General features: G+C 27.5%; 2 protein-coding genes across 3 annotated transcripts in view; one reads left to right on the top strand and one right to left on the bottom strand.

The window, feature by feature from the left end:
• Window positions 1-1,301: 1,301 nt before the first annotated feature.
• On the bottom strand, window positions 1,302-18,940 carry LOC107162345 (uncharacterized). The gene is made up of 4 exons (XM_015509200.2): window positions 18,784-18,940; window positions 5,864-6,018; window positions 1,887-2,223; window positions 1,302-1,804 (listed from the first exon to the last, which is right to left on the bottom strand). Exons 2-4 carry the CDS (start codon window positions 5,950-5,952, stop codon window positions 1,598-1,600), a joined length of 633 nt encoding a protein of 210 aa, XP_015364686.2. The 5' UTR covers window positions 5,953-6,018; window positions 18,784-18,940; the 3' UTR covers window positions 1,302-1,597.
• Window positions 18,941-22,262: 3,322 nt separating this feature from the next.
• unc80 (unc80, NALCN channel complex subunit) overlaps window positions 22,263-24,566 on the top strand; it is a 49,072-nt gene continuing 46,768 nt past the window's right edge. Inside the window, exons 1-2 of one of the 2 annotated variants that reach the window (XM_015509202.2) lie at window positions 22,263-22,420; window positions 22,481-22,994. In XM_015509202.2, coding sequence (XP_015364688.2) covers window positions 22,606-22,994 — 389 coding nt within the window. In that variant the 5' untranslated portion in view covers window positions 22,263-22,420; window positions 22,481-22,605. Of the gene's footprint in view, window positions 22,995-24,566 lie in introns of both variants that reach the window. The other variant, XM_089218067.1, reaches the window with a different exon arrangement.

The raw sequence follows: 24,566 nt of genomic DNA on the forward strand, positions 1-24,566 counted from the left end.
ACGTTTTATTTTCAATCTCATATGAATGAATCTATTTTAAATTTTTTTAGAAAATATTAATTTCATTGTACCAAAGAATTAGTAAAAAATTGATTCAATGTATAATAATTACTGAGCCATAGCAACGCGTGGACGAGTCAGCTATATATATATATATATATATATATATTATTAGTATCGGCGCACCCATGGAAACATCGTGCGGGTACGGCGTTATAATACATACCATCCCCTATTTCAGCCCATTACAGCCCCTTACAGCCCTTTTTAGTATGTTTTTTCTCAGTGTCTAAACTATCAATATGTACCAAATTTCATTTAAATCGGTTCAGTAGTTTCATACAATATTCATTACAAACAATCTAATATTTCTTCTTTATAATATTAGGTACCCATGAAATTATGAATTTTTTTTTATGATTAGTTATCATTTTATTAGGTTTAGGTCTCTAATTTTCGTTATACATTTAAAGTTGAACGATGATATTAATAAGGTTTGTTATTTGTATAAAATATACATGTAGTATTGTCAGTGTTGAATATTTGCAATTGTTTTTTTTCTAATAGAAACTACCACTACACAATCATAATAATAATAGGTAATAACTAATAAGTAGCGACTAGTATTATTTTTTTTACACATAATTTATACTATATTTAGTCCACATTTAAATACTTTATAGAAAAGTATAAAAAATATGATGAGTTATACAAAAATTATTTATTTATTTCGTTTTTATTTTTTGGGTATATTATACTTACATTATACATTATACTTTATTTTACCTATTTAGTTGTTAAGATCAAATTCTATTGCCACCAATCAAATAATTGATAATATTTACTTGTATTTATAAATTACAATACTTTTCTTGTTCTTTACTTTATAATCATCATATTAATATGACATTAAACAAATATTCCACTTTTTAGTTTGTTTAATAGATAAGAAAAGAATCACAAAATAAACAAATATACCTTAGGCTACAACAAATTCCAACTATGACTAACAAGTCTATTTAAATATTTCTGAAAGTTTTTTCAACGGTTTTAATAAAAACGTAGTACATGAACATGATGCAAAATTATTATTTAGTACTACCCAATTTTTAATGCTGGGTAGTTAATAAGGGGAGAAGCTTCAATTAATAAAAAAAATATTTAACTAGTCTATTAGTACAGTAATTTATTTATATTTTTCATATTTATCGAAGAGTTACTGCTAATAACCAATATCATACCAAGAACTCCATGTAACTCATCAATTGTTTAAACCAACATGTATGAAGAGAGAAAATAAATAACAATACAATATTATATATTACGAACAGGTTATTAGTTACATCACACTATTTGATTGTAAGAAATTTAGTTGGAAATGATTAACATAGATTTAATTATTTTAATTAGGTAGTTGGCTTAAACTTAAGTATAAGTAGCATACCTAGATATACAATATGCTGTACTTAATCGCACTTATAGACAATGATTTAGATAATGTCTAATAAGTAATAATAACACAGAAATGTGTATAGTATAATTATGATTTATGACATAAAATGATTCTTTTTGAAAAAATGATTCAGTTTGCATCTCCTTAGGACTCTGCCCAAATTTGATCCACCACAAATGATGATAAGCCTGATTGTTTAAAATTTTCATAAACGCCTCCAGCCACTTGAATACCAAAATTAGTAATATTTTTCACATTTATTGTTGGTCCATCCGTTATTATTTTACCTCTATAATATGGGTTAAATTGTGAAATCGGAAGTTTTACTATGGTTTCCGAATCGGTGTTAACCTTTTAAAATCATTGCAAAGAAGATAATATTAAAAATAGTTGTACAATAAATTTATTTATTTATATAATTTATTTTAGGTACCTTAAACTTTTGCTCGAAAGTTGGATTTGGCTCATCATTTAAATTATTGTGCCTTAAAATAATTTTATATATAGTAGCATTTCCTGAGGTTTTGCACACAAATGATATATATTCATATCCATCAAGGTTTAATTGTGTCGATGTACGAACGCCACTGAAACATGCACCGTTTGGTAATGGATTCAGCAATGTGAATAAGATTGCAGACTGTTTCGTTTGAGTTTTATATAAATCAAATGTTGCTTTTGACCTTCCTGCTGATCTCACAGTGTCAGATTGTTCTGTCCAGTTATTTAAATCGGTCGCGTTTTGAAAATCAAATAACAACAAACTTGATCTAAATATTTAAAAAAAAAAAAAAAACAGTTAAATGAAAATATTGAGTACTTATAGTTATTAAATGATTAATTTTTGTACAATATTTAATAGCTGAAATGACTATAATGACTAATCGAGTAAGTAATTTATAGAGTATTCATAAACATTTATACATTTTAAACACCTCAAAAATATATTATGTATATTATGCACTATTATGTTGTTATACTTATTTTGTCAAAAGCTATACTCTGTTCAATGTTCAGCGAGAGAACGCACAGCGGTCAGCAACCTAACCAAAATTGGTTCTTCTGCGCATCCCCACCTGATACCCTGCCATAGGTTAATTGGATTTGGTATAAGCCTATAACAGAGTAAAACAGAAGGATACGCAGAGTTCAGACTCCGTGTTTCTCTCGATAAACAGAGTGTGATAAACATTTTTTTTACTTATAATTACAAAATTAAATTAAAAAAAATATATATGTTGATTATTATATAATTTGTTGAAGTTGTTTCCTTTTTTGAATAAGCAGAATATTTTTCATGGAATTTCAGTGTATTAGAATCTAATTTTATAAGTAAAATTCATTAGATGTTAGTTTAGACGAGTCACGAGTCATTGTCTATCAAAACTCAAGTACTTATGTAGTTCTATAAAATATAATAGTACCTATACTGGCTATACTTATTAGTTATTACCTACTAAAATAGTTTCGAATACTTACCAATAATATTTTTTAAATAAAACAAAATTACTAAAATCGTTATTCTTGATTATGTAATTTTGTCCAAATTTTAAGTTGAAACAACTATAAAACAAACATTATAATATATTCTTTATGTTTATTTTGGTTAAAGAATTAACTACTTATGTGGAACCTCGTTTTATATTTTCAATCCCTAGATATAAAAATTGAACATTTTATAAATTTTTAATCATACAAATTTTATCGAAATTGAACATAAATACATATATACTATATGCTTATAAAAAAAAGAGTGTTTTATTGAATTTTTAAGCTTTTTGACGTAACAATTACAATTTTAATGAATTTTATAGAAAAAAAAAATGTTAAAGTTTCTATAAACACCACAAAACGAGACAAAATATTTTTATATTATGGTATATACAAAATTTTAACATAAACATTCAGTGAAAATTTCATGTAACTACTGTAAATCTTTTTAAACAAAAACTAAAATCGATTTTCTCAAAAACCCGATTTTAGGTAAAAATTCTTTTTTGTATCTTATTATTTTTATTTTTGTTTTTCTCGGTATTTTTAAAAATTAACTATGAATTTTGACCTTCCAAATGTACCAACTAGATTTACTTTTCTACCGGTAAAGGTAAAGATACTAAAATTGAAAATCGAAAACCGAAGCATTATTTCGACTACTATTATTTTATAATGGTGTACACTGTACGCATATAAAAGATCTAAAGTAAATTTCTAAAATCAATATTGAATATATTCATCCCTCTGCTCAAAATCTAAAATTATTATTACTTATTTAAAGTAAAATATATTAATATCATAATGATCTAAATGATATATATAATAATCGAACCTGGAAAAATGTCGTTTAAAATTGTTTAGAGTTATTAAAATGTTATTTAATATAGGTACAGTGGTCTACTTGAGAATAAAGTGTAGTAGAGTTACTCTAGCTACTTTTAAAAAAGTGACGTCCCTAGCATTTTAATCAAACTCCCATAACTTCGGGGAATCGTAAGTTCCTACACGAGAGTAACAGGTAGACAATTACTCGTACATACGTTAATTCCTATACATATGTGATGTGTAAGTTCCTACACGAAAAAAAAGGTACGTATGTTAGTTCCTACACGACGAAAAACAGGTACATGTGTAAGTTCCTACACGGTAAAAAAAGGTAAACGTGTAAGTTCCTACACTAGGAATATTATAAGTTATCAATCTAATAACAGTTATATCATATTATAATACTGTCATACGTATTAACTCTTTACAATTACAATTATTATTTTTAAAATTATTAAATATTATATAGAATGGATTATTTTTATTTTTATTTTTTTCAATAAATGACGAATTATTATTATATTATTACAATTATTATTTTTTAAATTATTAAATATTATATAGAATGGATAATTTATATTTATATTTTTTTCAATAAATGACGAATTATTATTATATTATTACAATTATTATTTTTTAAATTATTAAATTGATAATATTTATAAGGTAAATTATTAAATATTATAAAGAATTATACATATATTATATAGAATAAAGGGTTAAAATGTATGACAGTATTATAATATGATATATCATTATAACTAATATCATATTGATAACTTATAATATACTTGGTGTAGGAACTTACACATGTACCTATTTTTTACTGTGTAGGAACTTACACATGTACCTGCTTTTTACTGTGTAGGAACTTACACTTGTACCTGGTTATTACTGTGTAGGAACTTACATAATATGTACCTTATTTTATCGTGTAGGAACTAACATATTATGCATCTTGTTTACCTGCTAGGTCTCGTGTAGGAACTTACATTCGCCCATAACTTCAAGGGAGGGGAGTCCTTTAAGAAGCATAATAAAAAATGAAGAAACATGTATCAGTGAATTATAACATTTATAATGATATCATAATTTATTAGGTTTCATTTTAAGGTACTATTATTACAAAAAATATACAAAACAATGAAAAACTTTTATATGTAGTATATAATATAATAATAATTACTATTTATATAATATTGTAGATCTTCATGACTTCATTTAAAAGATTCCATAGTTCAGAATAATAAATTATTAGTGAAAAGAAGTGTTGTGTAGTTATAGTGTAGTTAATTAGCCAACCCGTCCCATGCGTGCTCCTTTAAAAAAGAAGTAGGGGTACGCTTGAGTATCCTAAAAATTAGTTAAGGCACTCAGACCCCCTGCTATATTAAAACGTATAGGTACAGAACGTATATATACAATTTCTGTATATTTGTAATAATTTAAACTAATTGCTATAATTACTAACAAATAATGCCTCTTTTGATTTAATTTATGACCGATCGTCCCTAAATATTTAATGATAAAAAAAATAGGGTGCAGTGTAATTTTATTTTGCACTTATCAGAATTTTAGAATCATGGAAAATATAGTATAATATATAATATATATACTTGACATTACGATTACAGCTGTAGAAATAATATTTTTTTTAAATTTTTTTTTATATATTTAAGTAATTTACAATCTATACAACATTATGTACAATGGGCAAATTTGATAATTAATATAATATGAAATAACAGAAATTAGCATTTAGGGGCAGGCACTTAGCAGCACCACCCGAAGAAATAATATAAAGGTAAAAATATTGGCGTAAAAAATCACGTTTTTATTCCTTTTTGTAAAGATGTAAATTCAAACTATTGCGTTATAATATTCTAGTATTCAGGGTATGGTTCTTTGATTACATAACACTATTGTAATTTTTTGTTAATAATTATTGAGTTTAATCAATATGGTTTAATTATTTTCGCATATTAGTGCGCATGTCATAATAATATAGCGCACGTTTTAACCACCACTTGCAACCACTGTGAAGTAGTTTTTCAATAAAATTGTATTTATTATTTACTGATGTATACTCACAGCTTGGGTTTTTGGGTCATAATTGCCGAATTAGAGACTTGTACTGCACCAATCGTAAACAAAACGAACACTTTCAATTTTATAGTCATACTACATATATCATATAGTCAACAGATTGAATTCTTATTGTGAATTGAAAATATTTAAAAGTAATCCTGAAACCAAATTAACAATAATTAAAAATTGTACAAATGCACCTGATTGAGGAGATCATATTTATTTAATTTATAATATATAAATTGACGAACTAAATATGACTACTACTTAAAGATAAATAATCATATAATCATATAGGTAACATGATTGTACATTGTTAGCATAACACTATACCCAGTATACCCATATTATTTTACATTTATTTATTTATTTGATAATAGTAACTGGCAAGCCAAAAAATAGCAAGAAATGTACATCTATATTATATGAAATAACTTATCCTGGATAATTCATCATGGCCTAGCCAGAGCCGCTAAAGCTATTATGAGTAGCTTAGACAGTAGTTTTGTACTAAAATTTATTATTGAAAAATAAGACATCAGCAATTTGTTATTAGGTACCAATCTTAAAAGTTGTTCACCTTTACAAAGATAAAAATGCGATAAAATATTATGATTGAGTATACTTTTAATCCTGTATTTTAAATGACTGTGTTAAAAATCTTTAATGGAGATTAAGATAGGGTTAATCCACGGGAAATTGTCACGGGAAGTTTTTTTCATGACTAGCTGGGTATAAACGACGAATCAAACAAAAATTTTGATTCATATAGAATCGGTATTTTTAACGGGCAACGAAGTGCACGGAAATCAGCTAGTATATAATATATATATATATATAATATATATATATATATAATATATAGGTATCATAATAATAAATAAATATATAAACACATTTACACAAGGTAGAAATAAGGCTATAATCATTTTCCTCCAAAAACGAGACACCGTTTTCCTCTACTGACTACTTTCCTCCATTAAATAATAAATAAAATAATAAAATAGTTAATATAAATAATTTATGCATAACAAAAAAATTAAAAATTAATTGATTATAATATTATATTTTCTTATAACTATAGGTTATTTTGGCAACAAATGAATACCTGGTTAAAGAAAAGAAAAATTAGACATAATATGAACTTTTTGTAAATTCGGACTTGCGTTTTTCTATAGTTAATATAGTCGATATGTCTCATCTGTTTATTGAAATCGTTCATAATGTTTTAAGAACAATTTTTTGATTTTTTTGTGAAGTGGATAAAATTAATTAATGTAATTTATTATATTTTTAAATTCATATTATAATATGTATAATTACATAATTATTTAGTTGTTATATTAGTTATTTTTTTTATATAGTTTATTTATTTAATATTAAAATAATTTTATTTTTATTAAATATATATAAATATTTATTGTGATAACCTTATATATTTCAATTTCATACACTTTATATTATTCACTAAATGTTAAGAGGTCTAACAAAGATAATTATTGCAAAATTTTTTTTAAAATAAATCGGCAAAATATGCAATGGAAAAATATCTAGGATTGTTATTTTCATAAAATTGTATGTAAAGAAAATTATATAGGTATTAAAACCTAAAGGAATGATATTTTCAAGGATTGTTATATTCTCGGCATGATATTTTTCTAAACAGAATTAATTAAGGGAAATATAAAACAGTAAAATAATAACGTGGAACCATATTTTTCAGTAACGGTATAAATAAGGAAAATATCACTCAGGACATATAAATCGGGACAACATTTTTAAGTATATATCATCGTAATGTGGATCCATATTAATATAAAATCGTATTAATCGAAAAAATAAAGCACTACAGTATTGGATGGAGCAGGGGCAGTGTTATTTACAGGAAAATATTCACGAGGTAAAGTATTAAAAAGAAATATTATTTTATAATATTTTATAAAATTCTAAGAAAAATAATACTTTACCTCGTGAATATTTTCTTATTATTAAAGTATTATACCATTCTATTGAAATATCTTTCCCTACGGGAAACCTAGTCTGAATAATATTAATTTCCTGAAAAGTACGATTCCATGTGAATACTTTCTTCAATTATATGTGCTCCATCGAAGGCCCGTTTTACATTATTTGTTCTTACTTAGTCTTATGACACGTAAAATTGCATTAGTTCGTAATTTCTCTATGATTCCCACGACTTCTCAATTGGCGGAGATTATTTATTGCTAATAGCGACCTATAGTAGGGTACTTTGACGAGGTACACTCGATACCTATTGCCTTTAATGACTTGTCATAAATAAGATCGTATGCAAATATATTATATAATAATTAATATTAATTATTGTATGTTATTCGTCAATATCAATCATTTCTTGCGTCGGAGCCCGAGGCGTTTATTTCTTCTAGGTACTCAATAAACCTGCAGCTGTAGAGTACTTGGAGCGTTTTGAATTGAAAGTCATTGGGCTAATGTTGATAGTGAGGGGACGTGTGGTGAATACGTACATAGGTAACCCAAATTCAGCTGTCTGAAACACGTGCTCGATAACACACGATTCCCAACTTATATCCCAGGCACGTGCAAGTACGCGTGATGCACGATAGACGTAACACTTGCGACCTGTCCCGTCAATGCCCCTACACTCTCTATATCTGTAGACACCAACCGTTCAACTCGAGCTGCAACTTTGTAGTTTAATCTACGTCCTTGATTTTCAATTTTTTTCAAACAAATTTGACCATCAATTTTTATGTTTCGTCAGATACTTTACCTTAATATTTTGTTTAATAGCTATTTAAGACTTACTATATAAATTTTAATATAAAAAACACGTGCAAATTGTTGAAATTTGTATTTCAAAAATAAGATAGCACTGCTGCTATGTTGTAGTTCAAATGAAATGGGCAATTTCTAAAAATCTAAGTTTCCTCATTTGTAGTGGGCGGGAGGGGGGAGGAAGTAAGGTTCCTTACCATTAGTGTAACTCAATATTAATTTCGAAAAATGAAGTCAAGTGAACACTGAACATAATTTTAAAAATTTCTCAACTATTTATACTAAAAATGAAAATAAATAAGTAGTGGTGAAGTAAACAATAATGCACAGCATCAATGGCTTAAACGTGATCAGTGATAATCATCTACCTCCCTTTCTTTAAAAGATACATGGGCGTCTCCAGACATTTTTCTAGGGAGGGTCAAAATTAATTTTAAAAATAAATGAAAATTGTTTTATACATTTTAATAAGTTATCTATTACCAAATTGCACATTAAAGATAATGCTCTGGAAAACAAATTTTTTAACTCTAGGGAGGGAGAATGTACCCTGTCTTGGTACCTCTTGGAGACGTCCATGAAAAGATAACTTGCTTCGACAAAGATACCATCACCAGGATGTTCACGTTGACCTTGAAAAAAATATTACGGTATCTTTAAAAATTATGGCAAATGTCAGGTGACTGAATTAATGCAACGAATAGTCAACTCTTGGTGAATAACGACCCACCAAAGGAGAAAAAACCGTGCATATAATAGAGAAAAATGGAAGAATTTGGTATTGACAGCAAAGAGCCTAAAGGCCTGTAATGCTTGAAAAGAATGTAGGTATCTAAGATTTTTGTATTGTTATTAGCAACTAGCAACTTATGTGGTACGTCTCATTAAATTTTCAGGTTTTTTTTACCAAGCAAAATAGTTTCTATCAATAACAACTTTAAAAAAATTCTCAGGAATTTAAATTATTGTTCAAAAATATTATCATATAAATATATTATAATATATGGAAACTGCTATTATAAATATTTACTAAAAATTTCAAGTGTCTACTGTTTTTAATTTTTTTCACACCAATAAAATAAAATTTATATCTTTTGGTTTTTCTGCGACGCTTTCAAAAATTTCTTGAAATTATCAATTTTTATCTCCCATATATGGATCAACCTTTTCACTATTCTACCAGAGAAGATGCTGGATTACAGAGAAATGCTTGAAAATTTACAGCATTTTGAGCATTTTATACTTCCTCAAATTTTGGCGACGAACAGAAAAAAAACACACACACATCTTTGTAAATACAATACAATCAAACAAATTTTTACACTCGAGTATAAAAAAAACTAGGGAAGATTAACTACCTAGCTATTATAATATTTATATCGAATTTTGCTCGCTATCATCATAATATAATATTATAAATTTACATCAATTAATACTTTACAATATTATTATATCTATATAAATATAATTATTCATTGATACTTTAATAGGTGTAGTAGGTGTAAATCAAAATTGTATAGGTAGGTATTATAAAAGTAAGAAAAATCTTAAATAGTAAAAATATATAGACATTATGGCTTCATTTGGCTTCACCATGAATACGATGCTACTATAATGAAGAATCAGGATTAATTTTGTTTTTACATTAACATTGTTTTATTTATATTTGCTGTTCAAACTTATATTATTGTTTTTCTGTTATTGATTTTTTATTGTATATTTGAGTAGATATTTAAGGAGAAAATGATAAATGTAAATGTGTTGTATATAAGATAACTCCTAGGCCTCCACATGAGTTTAAACTCAGTGAGGCCTAGTAATCTTTACCGATATTAAATAAAATAAAAATAAAAATAAATAAATAAAAATTATAACTTCTAAATTATGTTTCGAAATAAATTTTTATTTTAGAAAATGTTTAATTGTAGTATTTTAATTTTAATTTTTAAGAAATAAAAATAAAATATAATACTTATTATGTATTATAATGATTATTTTTTGCGTAATAATTACGGTATAAATACGATATACAATATAATGATGATGGTCCTGCTTTCTCAGGAGCTAGAGTACTTGGAAGTTTCATTTGGCTCTAAATATATCTTATTTATAATATAATCATTGATTGCTGATATAGATTTTGTATAGCTTGTGCTTATTATAGAGATTCGATTTTTGATTTATTCTTTAGTAAGTTTTTGAATAGAATTGCAATTAAAACTGTTACCTATAATGACTCCGCAAGTCCACCCAATAAATTCCGGATATTTATGTATTATATTGATTTAGAAATTGAACTACTGCAATAGAATTATTTCTAGTAGTGCTCTAATCCTAGTCAAAAATAAATAAATTTATTGTATGTATCAAGTATTATTTTATTTTTTATAAATGCTTAAAAATAAATAATATACCTACGTCCTAAACCTCAACAAACGAATTATCTAACTGTTAAGTACTTTGTCCTAAAATAACACAAACTTAAAAATTACAACAAAACCTTATATCTGGTTTATAAGTTTTGGAAAGCAAATCTTACGAAATCACTTGCATTGTCATATACTTAATATTTTTATTGTTAGATAAAATCAAATGACGTGATGTCGGCACATCACCTCTTACCGAGCTGCTGATAAAAAAATGTTCCATTTTCATCAGTATGATACATTACAGTTCACTTTTCCTGTAATGAACGTCTATAAAAATATAAATTAATACTACCATTAAATATAATTTTTTTTAACATTATTTTATGGAATTATTAAAACAAATTTCGTAAACTTGTATCATTTATACTGTTATACCTTGAAGAGTATTATAAAACATGTTTTAAATAAATAAATATATGTACAGATATATATATATATATATATATATATATTAAATATAATTATAATTATTTACTTTAGTCTTTATTTAAAAAGAAAATATTATACCACCACAAAAGTAAAAATACGATGTTTATGACCTAAATAACAAAAAACTTAATTTATAAATATTAGTTTATAGAGGTACCTATGTATATCGTAATGAGTATTGGAGTGATTTAAAATATTAATTGTAAAATTAAGACAATATCATAGTAAACATTTAAGTTTTAAGTTGAATTTACGAAACAAAAAATATTAATAATCCAAAAAATATAAAATGTTCTATAGTAAGAAAAAAAAGCATTCATAACTAAAATTACAAAAAAAATATAAAATAAAATAATTATATTCTAAATCAAGGACGCATGAGAGTAGTTTTAGCTAAGGTAGCAATCTTTAGGATCAAAAGAAAAAATATCAAAAGTCATCAACATCCTATCCTAGTTATAAGTAACAACTAAAAATTTGCAATACAGAATGACTTAAATAAAAAATTATTATGAGTGGGAGTCAATTGAAAACACAGAAATTAGAATAGGTAATATAAAAACAATTTTAATATTTTCAATCATAAAATGTTTTTAAAAAGTGATTGTATTCATACAAAGGTACATAAATAATTTGTAAACATTTAAAATCTCTAACATTCAGAAGCATTTTAAATTATATAGTAGATTTAATTTTATGAAAGTAATTGTTATCAGTTTATTTCTTTATGAAATTTCAAAATTTTGAGAAATATTGATTTGAACTGTGTTGTTTTAATATAGTTAATAGGTAGGTTTCAAAATGAAATATTGATTAAATTTTTTGGTGGCCTAATGGAAAATTATATACAGCGTCCTTGCATTATATTTAAATCGTTTTTAGTACCTAAGTACCTGAATACAATATTATATCAAATTTAGTAAAATCACGAGGAAATGCAAAAATTAGTTGTTAATCTTTACATTATATTATTTGGTATCAAGAACATGGCAAACAAAAGGTGATTGAATTACTAAATGATTATAAACACATAAAAGAAAAGCCAACATTTTAATTTATAGATACATTCAATAGTTTAATATTGGTTCTTTTATGTAAATTATTACAGAAAGTATAAAAGGTATATACTATAATAGGTATAGTTAGGTAAATTTCTATTCTATTTTTATAAATGTTCACTGCAGGTTGGTAAAATGAACCATTCAGTGTCATACTGGTAGAAATAAGTGAATCGACCGCAGTTATATGGTATTGCGGAAAAGAGAAACACACCCATCATTATAGTCGTATAATATATTATATCTACCTTTAATATATTCTACAGAGTGATTCTTTTTTCAAAAAATAGTAATTTCCCTGGTAAATTGACATAATATATATTTTTAAAATCATTTTTTTTTACGTACATATTAATGTTACCACTCATCAAATATAGATACATCAGTTTTGAATGAAAAATATTTAGTTTTTGAGTTGTTTACTTACAGGTACAGGGGTTTCCGCAAAATTTTTGTGCATCTACACTTATTCACTATTGGTTTTTTAATACCTAGCAATTAGTTCGGGAAAAGAACAATGATAAATAAATGAATTTTTATACAAACAATATTTGTCGAATGTAAATTATACTGAAAATTATTTTAAAATACACTAATAATTTAATTTAGCAAGAATTTTACTGTTCGGGGATAAATTAATAATCACCTTGTATAACATCATAATATACTGTGCCGAACACCAGGATGTGTAATAAACAATTATAGTCGGTGGTTTTGCCGTTTTGGAATCACGTCCGTGGTCAGTGCGTGTATACTTAGGTACTATATGAAGCTTTTCTCTTGCGCGTGTGACCGTTGTCGGACAAGACGACGTGTTTAACAGTGTAATATTAATATCAAATATACGATCAATAGCTTACAATGGCTATATATGCGAGTTGCCGCAGTCGCAGTTTTCTGCGCCCGGTAATACGGTACTTGACCACGTCCTATAATATACGTAGTATTATTATGGATCGCCTGTTTTTACTCTCCTTGTACGAAAACATTGTCTCGCGAAATCGTTATCACGAATTCGGGATTCGTGATGCGGAAGGGTTCAGGATAAGTAAATAGTAGAAAGAAAATCCATTTAAGAGTGTGTAATAGTAAAAGCTAGTGAAATGTAATATGGTACCACGTATAAAGACTCTATGAAAGAAAAGTTGAACACTCGCTTAAATTTAAAAAAAACTTATTTAAAAAGTTTTTCTGTCTAATATACCTTCCAAACAATCTCAACTACTTGTATTTAACAAATACATACTCTCATAAATCAATCAATTTAATAAATAATACTTTTTTTTCATAGAATTAATTTTATTTTAAAATAGGTCCATAGACCACTGCAATAGTCCAATCACGATTTTACCAGAATCATTTATTATTCCCTACTTCACAAATATTGATTTCACGAGGGTTTGGGCTTTAAGAACAAAACGTATTCATTGTGTGTTGCATGAACTTTCAAGGGTTTTAACAACATTTAACCGCGGATAAAACATATTATTATACTAATATTAAAAAATATTAATTCATTACTTTAATCTATTACTACGTTTATATGATGGCGTTAAAACGGTTTAAAAATGTAGGTAACCCGTTTTAAAAGTTAAAACGCTCGCACTATGTAGTTTAAGAATTAAAAACCCATTTAATTTTAAACCGTTTTAACGCCATCATATTATAAACGTAGTATAAGTAACCGGTATAATATTATAGTCCCGAATTAAGGTTTAATTTAAAAAATATGTTTCAGTTTATAAATAGGTTAATGATTTTTTTTTTAACTGAATTAATAGTGGGCAATCCCACACGGCGCGTTTGAACAAAAATTGGTGTCATGATTTACTTAACGAATAATAACGAAAATAAATTATTAGTGTTTTCACTGGATGGCTTATTTCCTCATGTGGTTTCATGTTATAAATTCTCACTTATCACATCATATTCTTATCGTGTCCAAGAGGGCACAGGTTGAGTATTTCTCTAAAAATTTAAAAATAATTAGTTATATGTGTTAACAAGAAAAATTTAAAAGTTGAAAGTTAATCTACTTTTTGGTAATGTCAATCTTCGAAAATAATATAACTAGTCAAAAAGGACCTACTGTCTAACATTGGTTTTGTGATGACCGATTGAAAATAATTATTAATTTTAGGTAAATAATTAATACCTGACATTCCCTAAAATATATGTTTAAAAGGAAATAAAATCAACTAAATTCAATGAAAAAAATTCAGAAAAAATAAATTAACATAACTTCTTAAAACTAAAATTTAATTTGTTGATATCACGTTATCTATTTCAAAAATAATTTTATAGTGAAGTTATAGTAGTTAAATTAACGAAAATTAAATAAGGTAAAAGATTAAAGTAAAATGGACTTTTTACTTAATTTTATGATAACTGTAAAATTCATTATTGCCATTCCTGTATTTCGTCATAAAAAAAAATTGAGATTAAAGTGAATAAACTGTGGTTTAAAAAATGTAATCCACACATGACTTATGGGTTTTGTTAAGATATATGATCATTACGATAGTGCTGTGAATTTAGTGCGTTAAACCGTAATTTTTTACCTACAATCAGAGTGATTCACCAAGCATGGTCCCCCTTATTTCTTCAATAAATCATCTATATAAAATCTGATTTTTAAAATTTTAAAATATACTTAAAAATCATATTTTTAAATTCTTGAGATTTTTTTATACCCCTTAGAGAATGTCTTGTGGAGATATAAATATCTGTTTTTCAAATGGCCCTTTTTGTAACTGTAAATATTGTTCAGACTTTCAGAGTGTAATTTTTAAGAAAAATTTGATTTATTAGAATCAAAATTCGTACGAGACCAAGAAGCTATTCATTTTAATTTTGAATTAGGTTCATCAACATTTTCAAAAATATCATCCACTAAACAATTTACAGTAAAAAAGGAGGTACACATTTGAAAAAAAAACAGAAGTTTGTATTACCACTGGACATTTAAGTATTGGAAAAAAATTCAAGAGTTTGAAAAACTCATCTTTAAGAATTTTTAAAAATTCCGAAAAACAAAATTTTAATAAATTCATTATTGAAAGAAATATGGAGATGAGCATGCTTGGTATACTCTGTATATAAATTATTGCATATTCAGCATTTATATTATATTATATTACACGTTTACTGTCTATACTAACAATAATCATAAGTATCATATTACGATCGGTGGGGACTGTCCATCGGTTATTACTTATTACTTTATTAGCAAGTAGAACATAATGTAAGTACGTCATTACGATTTATACTGTTAACAATAAATGTCTATATAATGCGTTTACGTTATTATTTATATTAATAATACCTAACATAAATTGTACACGAAAATCATCAATTATTTTCTCTACACAATTAAAAATTTATACGTATGTACCAACTATAATATTATGTACTTATAAATATCAGGAGAAAAATAGATAAAATAAAATACCCATCAAGACTAAATTATAAAAAAATATCTTTAAATTATTTCTTAAATTATTTTTAGGTCATCAATTTAAAAAGTAATACATGAATGTATATAGATATTGGTTTTAAAGAATTTTTATAATTCTGGAAATATTGTTTTATTAAATGTTCATACTAAATGTTATAGGTATTTTTAAAATCACTTGTCAATCATTGTACGTTTACATCGTAAGTCTGTATATATATTATATCATGCGAGTATATGACTGTAATCTATGCAGTGAACTTATATGTAATATTGATTTTAATGTTATCCTGAACGTGTGAGGATCATATATTTATAAATATTATATAGCTGTGATGTGTACCTATATTCGTATTTTTGAACCAAAAGTATACAACATAAATTTGAACGTGTATCACGAACGTATCTTAAACTTAAAAGACTCTTGCAAAGTCACTTATATCATGGTTTAAACTTTATACCAATACGGATAAACAATTATCAAAGCTTTAAAAGTATTAAAGTACCATATAACGAATATATATCTTCAGAAGAAGATTACAATTTGTTAAGGAGTGCCGAGTGCAATTTATATTTTGATTATAACGAAAATGAAATCGAATACGAGTAACTGTCATAGTCTAAGTAGGTCAGAGGTATGAATAAGGATTTTTTTTTGAAAATGGGGGCTTAAATTGTATCAGCAGCACAGATCCTGATAATTAATATTTTAAACTAAAATACGATTATAGGTACGCTTATGAAATACGTCATATACTTATTTGCTGTATACAGAATAAGTAACTATTGAAACAGTTATCATTATTGTACTGACGTAAGTAGGACATTTTCAGGGTTAAAATTTAATTTAATTTTTTATTTAGATTAATCTTGTGTTAAAATAACAATATTGCGAATGCTACTTTACCGCAAAAATATTAAATATTATCATTATTACCTCTTTACTTATGATTAAAAATTTTAAAACAAACGATATTTAAATGTATAAAATGAGTAATTACAGTATATTTTTAACGTTATGAAACATACTTCAAACTTCAATGAATATTTCTAACTTTTACACGCTGTATCTTATAAGAAATTCTTAAAATTGTAATATTTAAACCTATGTTTTGAGAATTTAATACATGACACCTTATAAAATGTTCATGTAGTAATTAAACAATATTGAAAATACAGTCTCAACATATTTTTATAAGCGTCAAAAATTAGAATTTTGTGAAAATTCGAAAATATTTAACCGTTGAATATTTTTAAAATATTCTATTTTTATAGCTAAGACATGAATATTTAGGTAATATATGATTCCTCATAAGAAGTTATTAATAGGTACTAAAGCATGAAAATCTTATGCAAAATATGTTGAAATTTCATAATATTTCAAAGAGACAAAGAATTTATTTATATTTTATATAATAGGGGGTCCAACGTTATAAAAGATATTTTCACTATACAAGTGGACAATTAACCAAAAGCAACCTAAAAATCATGAAAATATAAATTATTTTTATGGACCCTTTTATAAGACTCTTTATATAATAATAAAGTTTAAAAAATAGTAAATTTCTTTAAAAATTTTAAAAATAAGGTTAAACATTTAATGAGTTTTTGTTACTTAATTATTCTAAAAATAATATTGTTTACAGACTAGAAGATTTTTGCCACAAGCCACAACTATACGTACGTAGATATATATATTTTGATAGTATGAAATAATTTTTTGCTACGTCAAATACAAAATTATATTTTTATAATAACACAGGTATATATGATTTAGGTACCCATATAATTTATGTTATCGTATCGATAGGTAATATATATTTCTAGTATATAGAAGGTACATAAAATAAATTGCTGCAGTTTGTTAAATAAATCTTTTCAGTTTTGTAGCAGATTGTATAATGATAGAATTTTAACTGTCGCAGTTTACAAATTGACTTTCAGAAAATTTGACGCAGTTAAACATCTCTACTACACTTAGTACCCACTTGACAGTTGAAGGTTATGTATGGTGTCTAGTATTTATTTTTAAGTCGAATAAAGTCTATTCAACGTTAAAATTAATAATTAATTAAATATCGGATAAGTATATGCACATTTTGATTATAATACGATTAGTATTACATACCTATTACCTATATAGAAGAAAGTTGGAATAATTTATAAATAAGACGAATTAGTTCATGATACTCATTAGTTATTCGTGAATATGAAATCATCTAGGTAATTGGCATACGCCGTACATTGTCTCAATTAGACTGCAAAGTGCACAATAAAACTAATGCATTTACCATAAATTAAGTTCGATAGATATCAAGTACCTAAAATATAATATTCAATTGCATTTAAAACAATAGCATTTACTTAAGAACAAAATTATTTCAATAAGTGAACGGTCGAGCACCGGTAATTATTCGTGTACCTACCCGAATGCCTATTAGTGTATAAATTTAAAAATTGACGTTGCGCGCGTTTGGTAAAAACTCTTAGTTGAAAAGTTTATCGGCTACCGCGAGTCGAAGGCGAATTAATTATGAAAACAAACACTTAAATAACTTAATGCCCAGTTTGTTTGCAATACAGCATCATCGAAGAGGGATCTTGCGGTTGACTGCGGGTCGTTAGGCCGTAGCGTTGTGTTGAAACGCCCGTTGGTGGGGTAGGGGGGCGATGGAGTGGAGAACCAATTGGGACCGGGGCAACGGGTAAAATGTGCGGGTGAACGATCACGTTATTGGGGGGGGGGGAGAGGAGTGGAAGTCGAACAATATTTACCTTTCCGGTTTTCCGCGTCGACCGCACGTCGACCGACTGATGGTGTAGAACTGTTGTAGAAGTGTAGACGATGAGCAAGCGAGCTGTGAATAATAATATAATATTATGTTGTGTGCGAGCAGTGCGACGCGGACGGAGTGACTGTTGTAGTGCTGTTTGCAGCAGCTGCAGTATGACGCGACCGCGGTTTGTGGACCGTGGAGGGAGGGTCATCGTGCCGCCGGCGGCTAATGATACGCACGTAACATTAGATTGAGCATTAACGTTACGTCATAAGCAATAATAGTACCTAATGATACGGTTGTTGGCATCGTATTGACTCTTGATAATATTACAATAATATTATCAGAATCATATTATTTATCCCACTATATAATATTAAGAGGACGTGATACACGCATGTGTTGTCTCCGTCTTACAAGTGCGTAACATAATATAGCAATTTGTTCACTCGGCAGAATACGTGTAGGTAGGTTAGTTTAAAATTTAGAGTGAATTAACATGTAATAAAATTATTATCTAGGGTTTCTCATAGGCTTTTTATTATATTTTAATTTTAAAGTGAGTTATGAGTATTTTAAAATTCCAAATTGTTTGTATATCTTAAAATACTCATAAATCGCTCTAAAATTAAAATATAATAAAAAACCTATGAGAAGCTCTAGATAATAATCTTACCTTTAAATTTTATTAGAGGTTAATTCATTCTAAATTTTAAACTAACAGAGCTACTAATGTTGTTCTAAGCGTAATATTTGCTGTGTTACGCACTTGTAAGACGGACACAACACACGCGGGTATCGCGTCCTCTTAATTCAAAAATTAAAGTGAATTGTCCTCTTATAAAATTTAAAGGTAAGAATATTATTTAGATTACCTCATGAGTTTTTACTATATTTTAATTTTGAAGCAAGTTTTAAGTATTTTAGATGTACAAAAAAATTACAATTTAAAAATACTTATAACTCACTTCAAAATTAAAATATAGTAAAAAGCTCTTGAGGTAGCCTAAATAATATTCTTACCTTTAAATTTTAAAAGATTTCGAATCACTTAAATTTTTGAATTAACGAAGCTAAACGTTATCTGCTAAGCGTAAAATTTGTTATGTTACGCACATTTATTAAGACGGAGACAACATAATATGCGGGTATCACGTCCTCGCGCAGTTATGATTTTGTTCAGGGAGAGGAATAGATCATAAACGTCGGGTGAGGGATTTGCTCCCTGGCTTTTTAGACAATTAAATCGTTTATCGTGGGGTAACATGAACGTATGCTATCATCATAATAAATAATAATTAATTTAATATACAGTTTTAATAAGATCATCAAGCAAGTTATGCATAAATCAGTTGAGTGAGTAAAATTATTACCTACTATAATAATACTCAAATGTAGGTATAAAACTCAGTAGGTGCTTCCCAACATACCCTACAAAGACGTCTCAAGAATTTAGATGTCCCAATTAAAGTTTTATTGCCACCCCTATATATGCCCCCCCCCAAAAAAAAAAAACGTGAATATTATTTTTAAAAAGTATCTGACCATACATTTTATACATATAACATAACATAACAACAATTTACGCCTGGATTTTTTCTCACTGAAGTCTTGTATAATTTTTCACATATAAAACAGAAGAGCCATATTTCGTTTTCCCACAAGTCAAAGATAAGAGTAATATCACAAAGATGCAAGTAGTACGAAAATTAGTGCTCAGTAAAATAATGAAACGAGGACGTTTTATTTTTGATAAAATTGATACAACTAATTTTCATTGAAGAATTAAATAAGCTTACAATTTATAATTTACATACCTAATATAACATTTTATAAAAGTTTTGTGTGATAATCATTAGTATAGTTTAAAAAGAAATTTTTTTTAATTTTAAGTTAACATTTTTATAAAAGTAAAAAATTATTTGATGTTAAGTTATATAAAATATTGAATAAAATACGTTGTATTTTTAATAAAGTTATGGTTTTTTGTTCGTTTAATTCGTTACATTTTTTTTAAAAATATCTAAACTGTCCGAAGTCAACCTTTGTGATTTTAACATTGGTTTTTAATGAATTCATAAGGTGTCCGAAGTCACCCCATTTTGCGGGCGACTCCGGACAGTTTTCAACTTTAAAAAAAAGTGTGAACTTTAATGACTTTTATGATCTATGATTTCAACATACCTAAATAACTTTGTATATTTTTTTCATAATTTTAGCAACAATATATTGAGGTTAATTTTTGAAAAAACATTGAAATCTGTCCGGAGTCGCCCCATTTTACGATACTTATTAGTGATTTTATAATTCACATTTTATTTATAAACCAAAATAATAAGATCCGCACCGAAACAATAACGACGAAGTAAACTATTACCATTTGGCTTTGAAACAATTTTTATACAATTTATACTATTGATAACAATTACTAGGTATCTAATATCTATTCTATTGATTTTACGCGGTCAACTTTTGATTATGTTATCATATAAAATAAATTAACGTAGTGAAGATATATTATATAAAATATTAAAATCTTAAAATATTTTAATTTTTTAATTGATAAATAAACACTTGATGATATGGTTAAGAAAAAAATTCCCCCGTCTCTAAATTCCATAAATGATGCGCTACTCAGGGTAATGGTACCCCTCTCACCCTATAAAATATATTCCTGTCTACCTATACAATCGAGCTGTATAACTAAGCGATTTAAAGAGTTTCAACGTTACAAGTTGTTAAAGGAAATTATACCTATACGCGTTTCAACTTATAAGTTCAACATGGACAGTAGTTTTTAAAACAGATTTTATTTGGTTGCTAAGTTCACTTTGGATCTTTTGAGCTACATTTTTAATTTATCATTCTTAAAAAGAAAAAAATCTTGTGTTTCACAATCTCAATGGTTAACAAGAAGATTTAAATTTGTTTATATAAAAATTCTGATTTGAAGGATTACATAAATAAATAGGTATATTTTGCTGCAGAAAACAAAAGTGTGAAACCCTCATATTAAGTTTGACATTGGAAATTCCTTATTTAGACGCGATTTTTGACGCTTTTTTTGTACTTCGTAATATTACGATCGGCAAGAAACTCCGAGTAAAAGTATACGCTAGGTAGGTATATCAGATTACATTTCGTGATACCTCGCTGTATAGTCGGCGTGAAAAAATGATTAACCACACGCCGACCGGAAGTGTCGTCGAAATCACCTGCTATTTAAGTCCGTTTTATATACATCACATAGGAGTTTTCAGGGTAGAAGGAAGAGGGGGGGACTGTAACAAAATGATATATTTTTTAATCCCTCGCGGTGGCACCGGTGTTGGTGAGGGTAGTTGTTAACGGCAGTGCATTGCATAGATCAGGGTGGGAACGGAAGGGTGCGAGCGCGCCGGCGCTGGCGTCGTCGACGTCGCCGTTGTCGGCGACTCCTCGTCGCGACGCCACCGTCCGCGCAAAACGCAACGCAACGGCCGTGGTTCCAGTCGTCGTCGCCGTACGGTTATCGATCGCCCCACCGCGCTCCGGTTGAGATATTTTCTATACGTTACGATGATAAAATAGTATAATTTAATATTGAACACGGCATTTTTGTATGCGATCCGCACACGTACAGAGGCACCACAACCGTAATACCGTGTGTAAACACTCGGGTTACCTTATTTTTATCGTCTTATTTTGATCCATAGCGGCACGATACCAGCACGTGTGACCACCGCCCGTCTTTGCGACGCGCGGTCCAACGATGCGTTGTCGTCATCTTGCCATCCCGTCGGTCCACGTACCCGTGGCACATTGAATTGGCAGGCGGGCGATGCGCGAACGGCACACCACCGCCGCCGAGACTATCAGCAGCACATCACAGCGAAGCCGACGACGGAGACGGCTAGGACCTCGAGTACGAAGACGAAGACGGAGACGGAGACGACGACGACGACGACGACGGAGTCGAAGACCGATCTCGATCGCGTACACTCATAGATCACGTTTTCACAATCATCATCATCATCATCATCATCATCGTCGTCATCATAATCATATTATCCACAATCATTTCATAGTTGTTGCTGTCTTCGTTAATATTATTACATTATTTTTATACGCAATCATGGACAACAATCCGTTGAATTGGAATGATTTCACCACGGCCAACGAACTGACCGTTCCCATAAACCTCCAAAATTTCTTCTGGGGTTTGACCAGGTGAGTGCCTATATATTTTATTACCTGCTGTATCACGACAGGAGCGCCTCTTGACCAATTTATAAGAGGAGTAATCGGAAACCAAAGGTCTATAGGCACCTACTTATACTCTAATACTCAGTATCTGCATATAATTTTCAATTTCTTATTATGAAATATAGATATATTTGTACCTGCAGTGTAGGTATGTTTTAAGAGGTCTTAAATGAACAATTTTAACCATATACAACTGTACGAAATATTATAATATAAATACATTAAAAATAAATCATGATTCTTATTATTATGGTAAAGGTATGTATGTATAAATATTTTATGAACAATTGTATTAATATTAATGTATAAAAAACAGTTGAACAACAGAAATGTAAAGAATAAAAAAATGATAATTTAAAAAAATTACAAAGTATTATTGGGGGAGATGTGATTTCACTCTTTGCTTCTTTGAAAGACGCCTATAAAAATATCAAGATAATTCATTCACTTACGCTTTTCGTGACTTATTGCTTTATTACAGTACTGGGGGATGTTAATGCTACTATTGCTATGGCATTGTAGTAATATTAAATAACGATTGACGTTTTTGATATTTATATGATTATGTATTTATATTTTGTGTATTATATACGCTATAATTGAATGTGAGTTTAATTAATGACAGTCACGTTTCAAACCAACAGACCACAGTCTGTGTGTAGATAGGTCAATGTTAGTCGAACCCGGAAACTCATCGTAGTATCTATAGTAATAATTAAGCATATGTAGTGTTTTTCCGGATCTTTGATTTCATTTACCATTAGTGTGATGTTTCTATAATCTTATTAGTGCAAACAAGAAATGACAACAAAAGCTAGGGACTATCGGGTTAAGTCTCGGCATTTCATAGTACTACAATATATTTAGTATTATTATCATCGAGCGTATATACAAACTTATTATAAATTATTTAATCTGATTGTATTTTCCAGTTAAGTACCTTGATTGATTTTCACTTATTACATTAATTTATATTATTTTTTTATAAGTATTAAGTACATAAAGATAATTAATTTCTTTCGAATAATACTAAATGTTATTTAAATATTTTCCGCACAAAAATAATTATATTGGGATGCTTTACGTCCGTAACCGTTGGGGTTAGAACCAATCAGGTATATAATCTTGGGGTATATCATTACTAAATAAATATTTATATATTTTAGGGCACTAACCAAATTACCATACTTAAAAAAGACTATGACTGAGTATGATTATTAAATTTTATTTTAGTATCATTAGTATAAAAATATTATAAAACCAGTTATTTTTATGTTCTCAAACTTAAATAACTTTTTTTTAGTAAATATTGAAAATATAAAAATAACATTATCCATGATTTCAATGCACAATTTAAGTTCTTTTTATTCGTGAAAATTTGATTTCTTATCTATTAGCATTCTCAGATCTTTCTCTTTCATAATTTATTATTTGAATTGCAGTTACTAAATGTAAATTAATTTGAGTTAGTTTTTAGATTTTCAATTTTTTTTTTAAATTGTTTTAACCAACCAAACAACTTGAAAAATAGTTGTA

Source organism: Diuraphis noxia, unplaced genomic scaffold, assembly GCF_037042655.1.
Source record: "Diuraphis noxia isolate RWA-SAM2 unplaced genomic scaffold, SU_Dnox_SAM2 contig0001, whole genome shotgun sequence".
NCBI lineage: Eukaryota > Metazoa > Arthropoda > Insecta > Hemiptera > Aphididae > Diuraphis > Diuraphis noxia.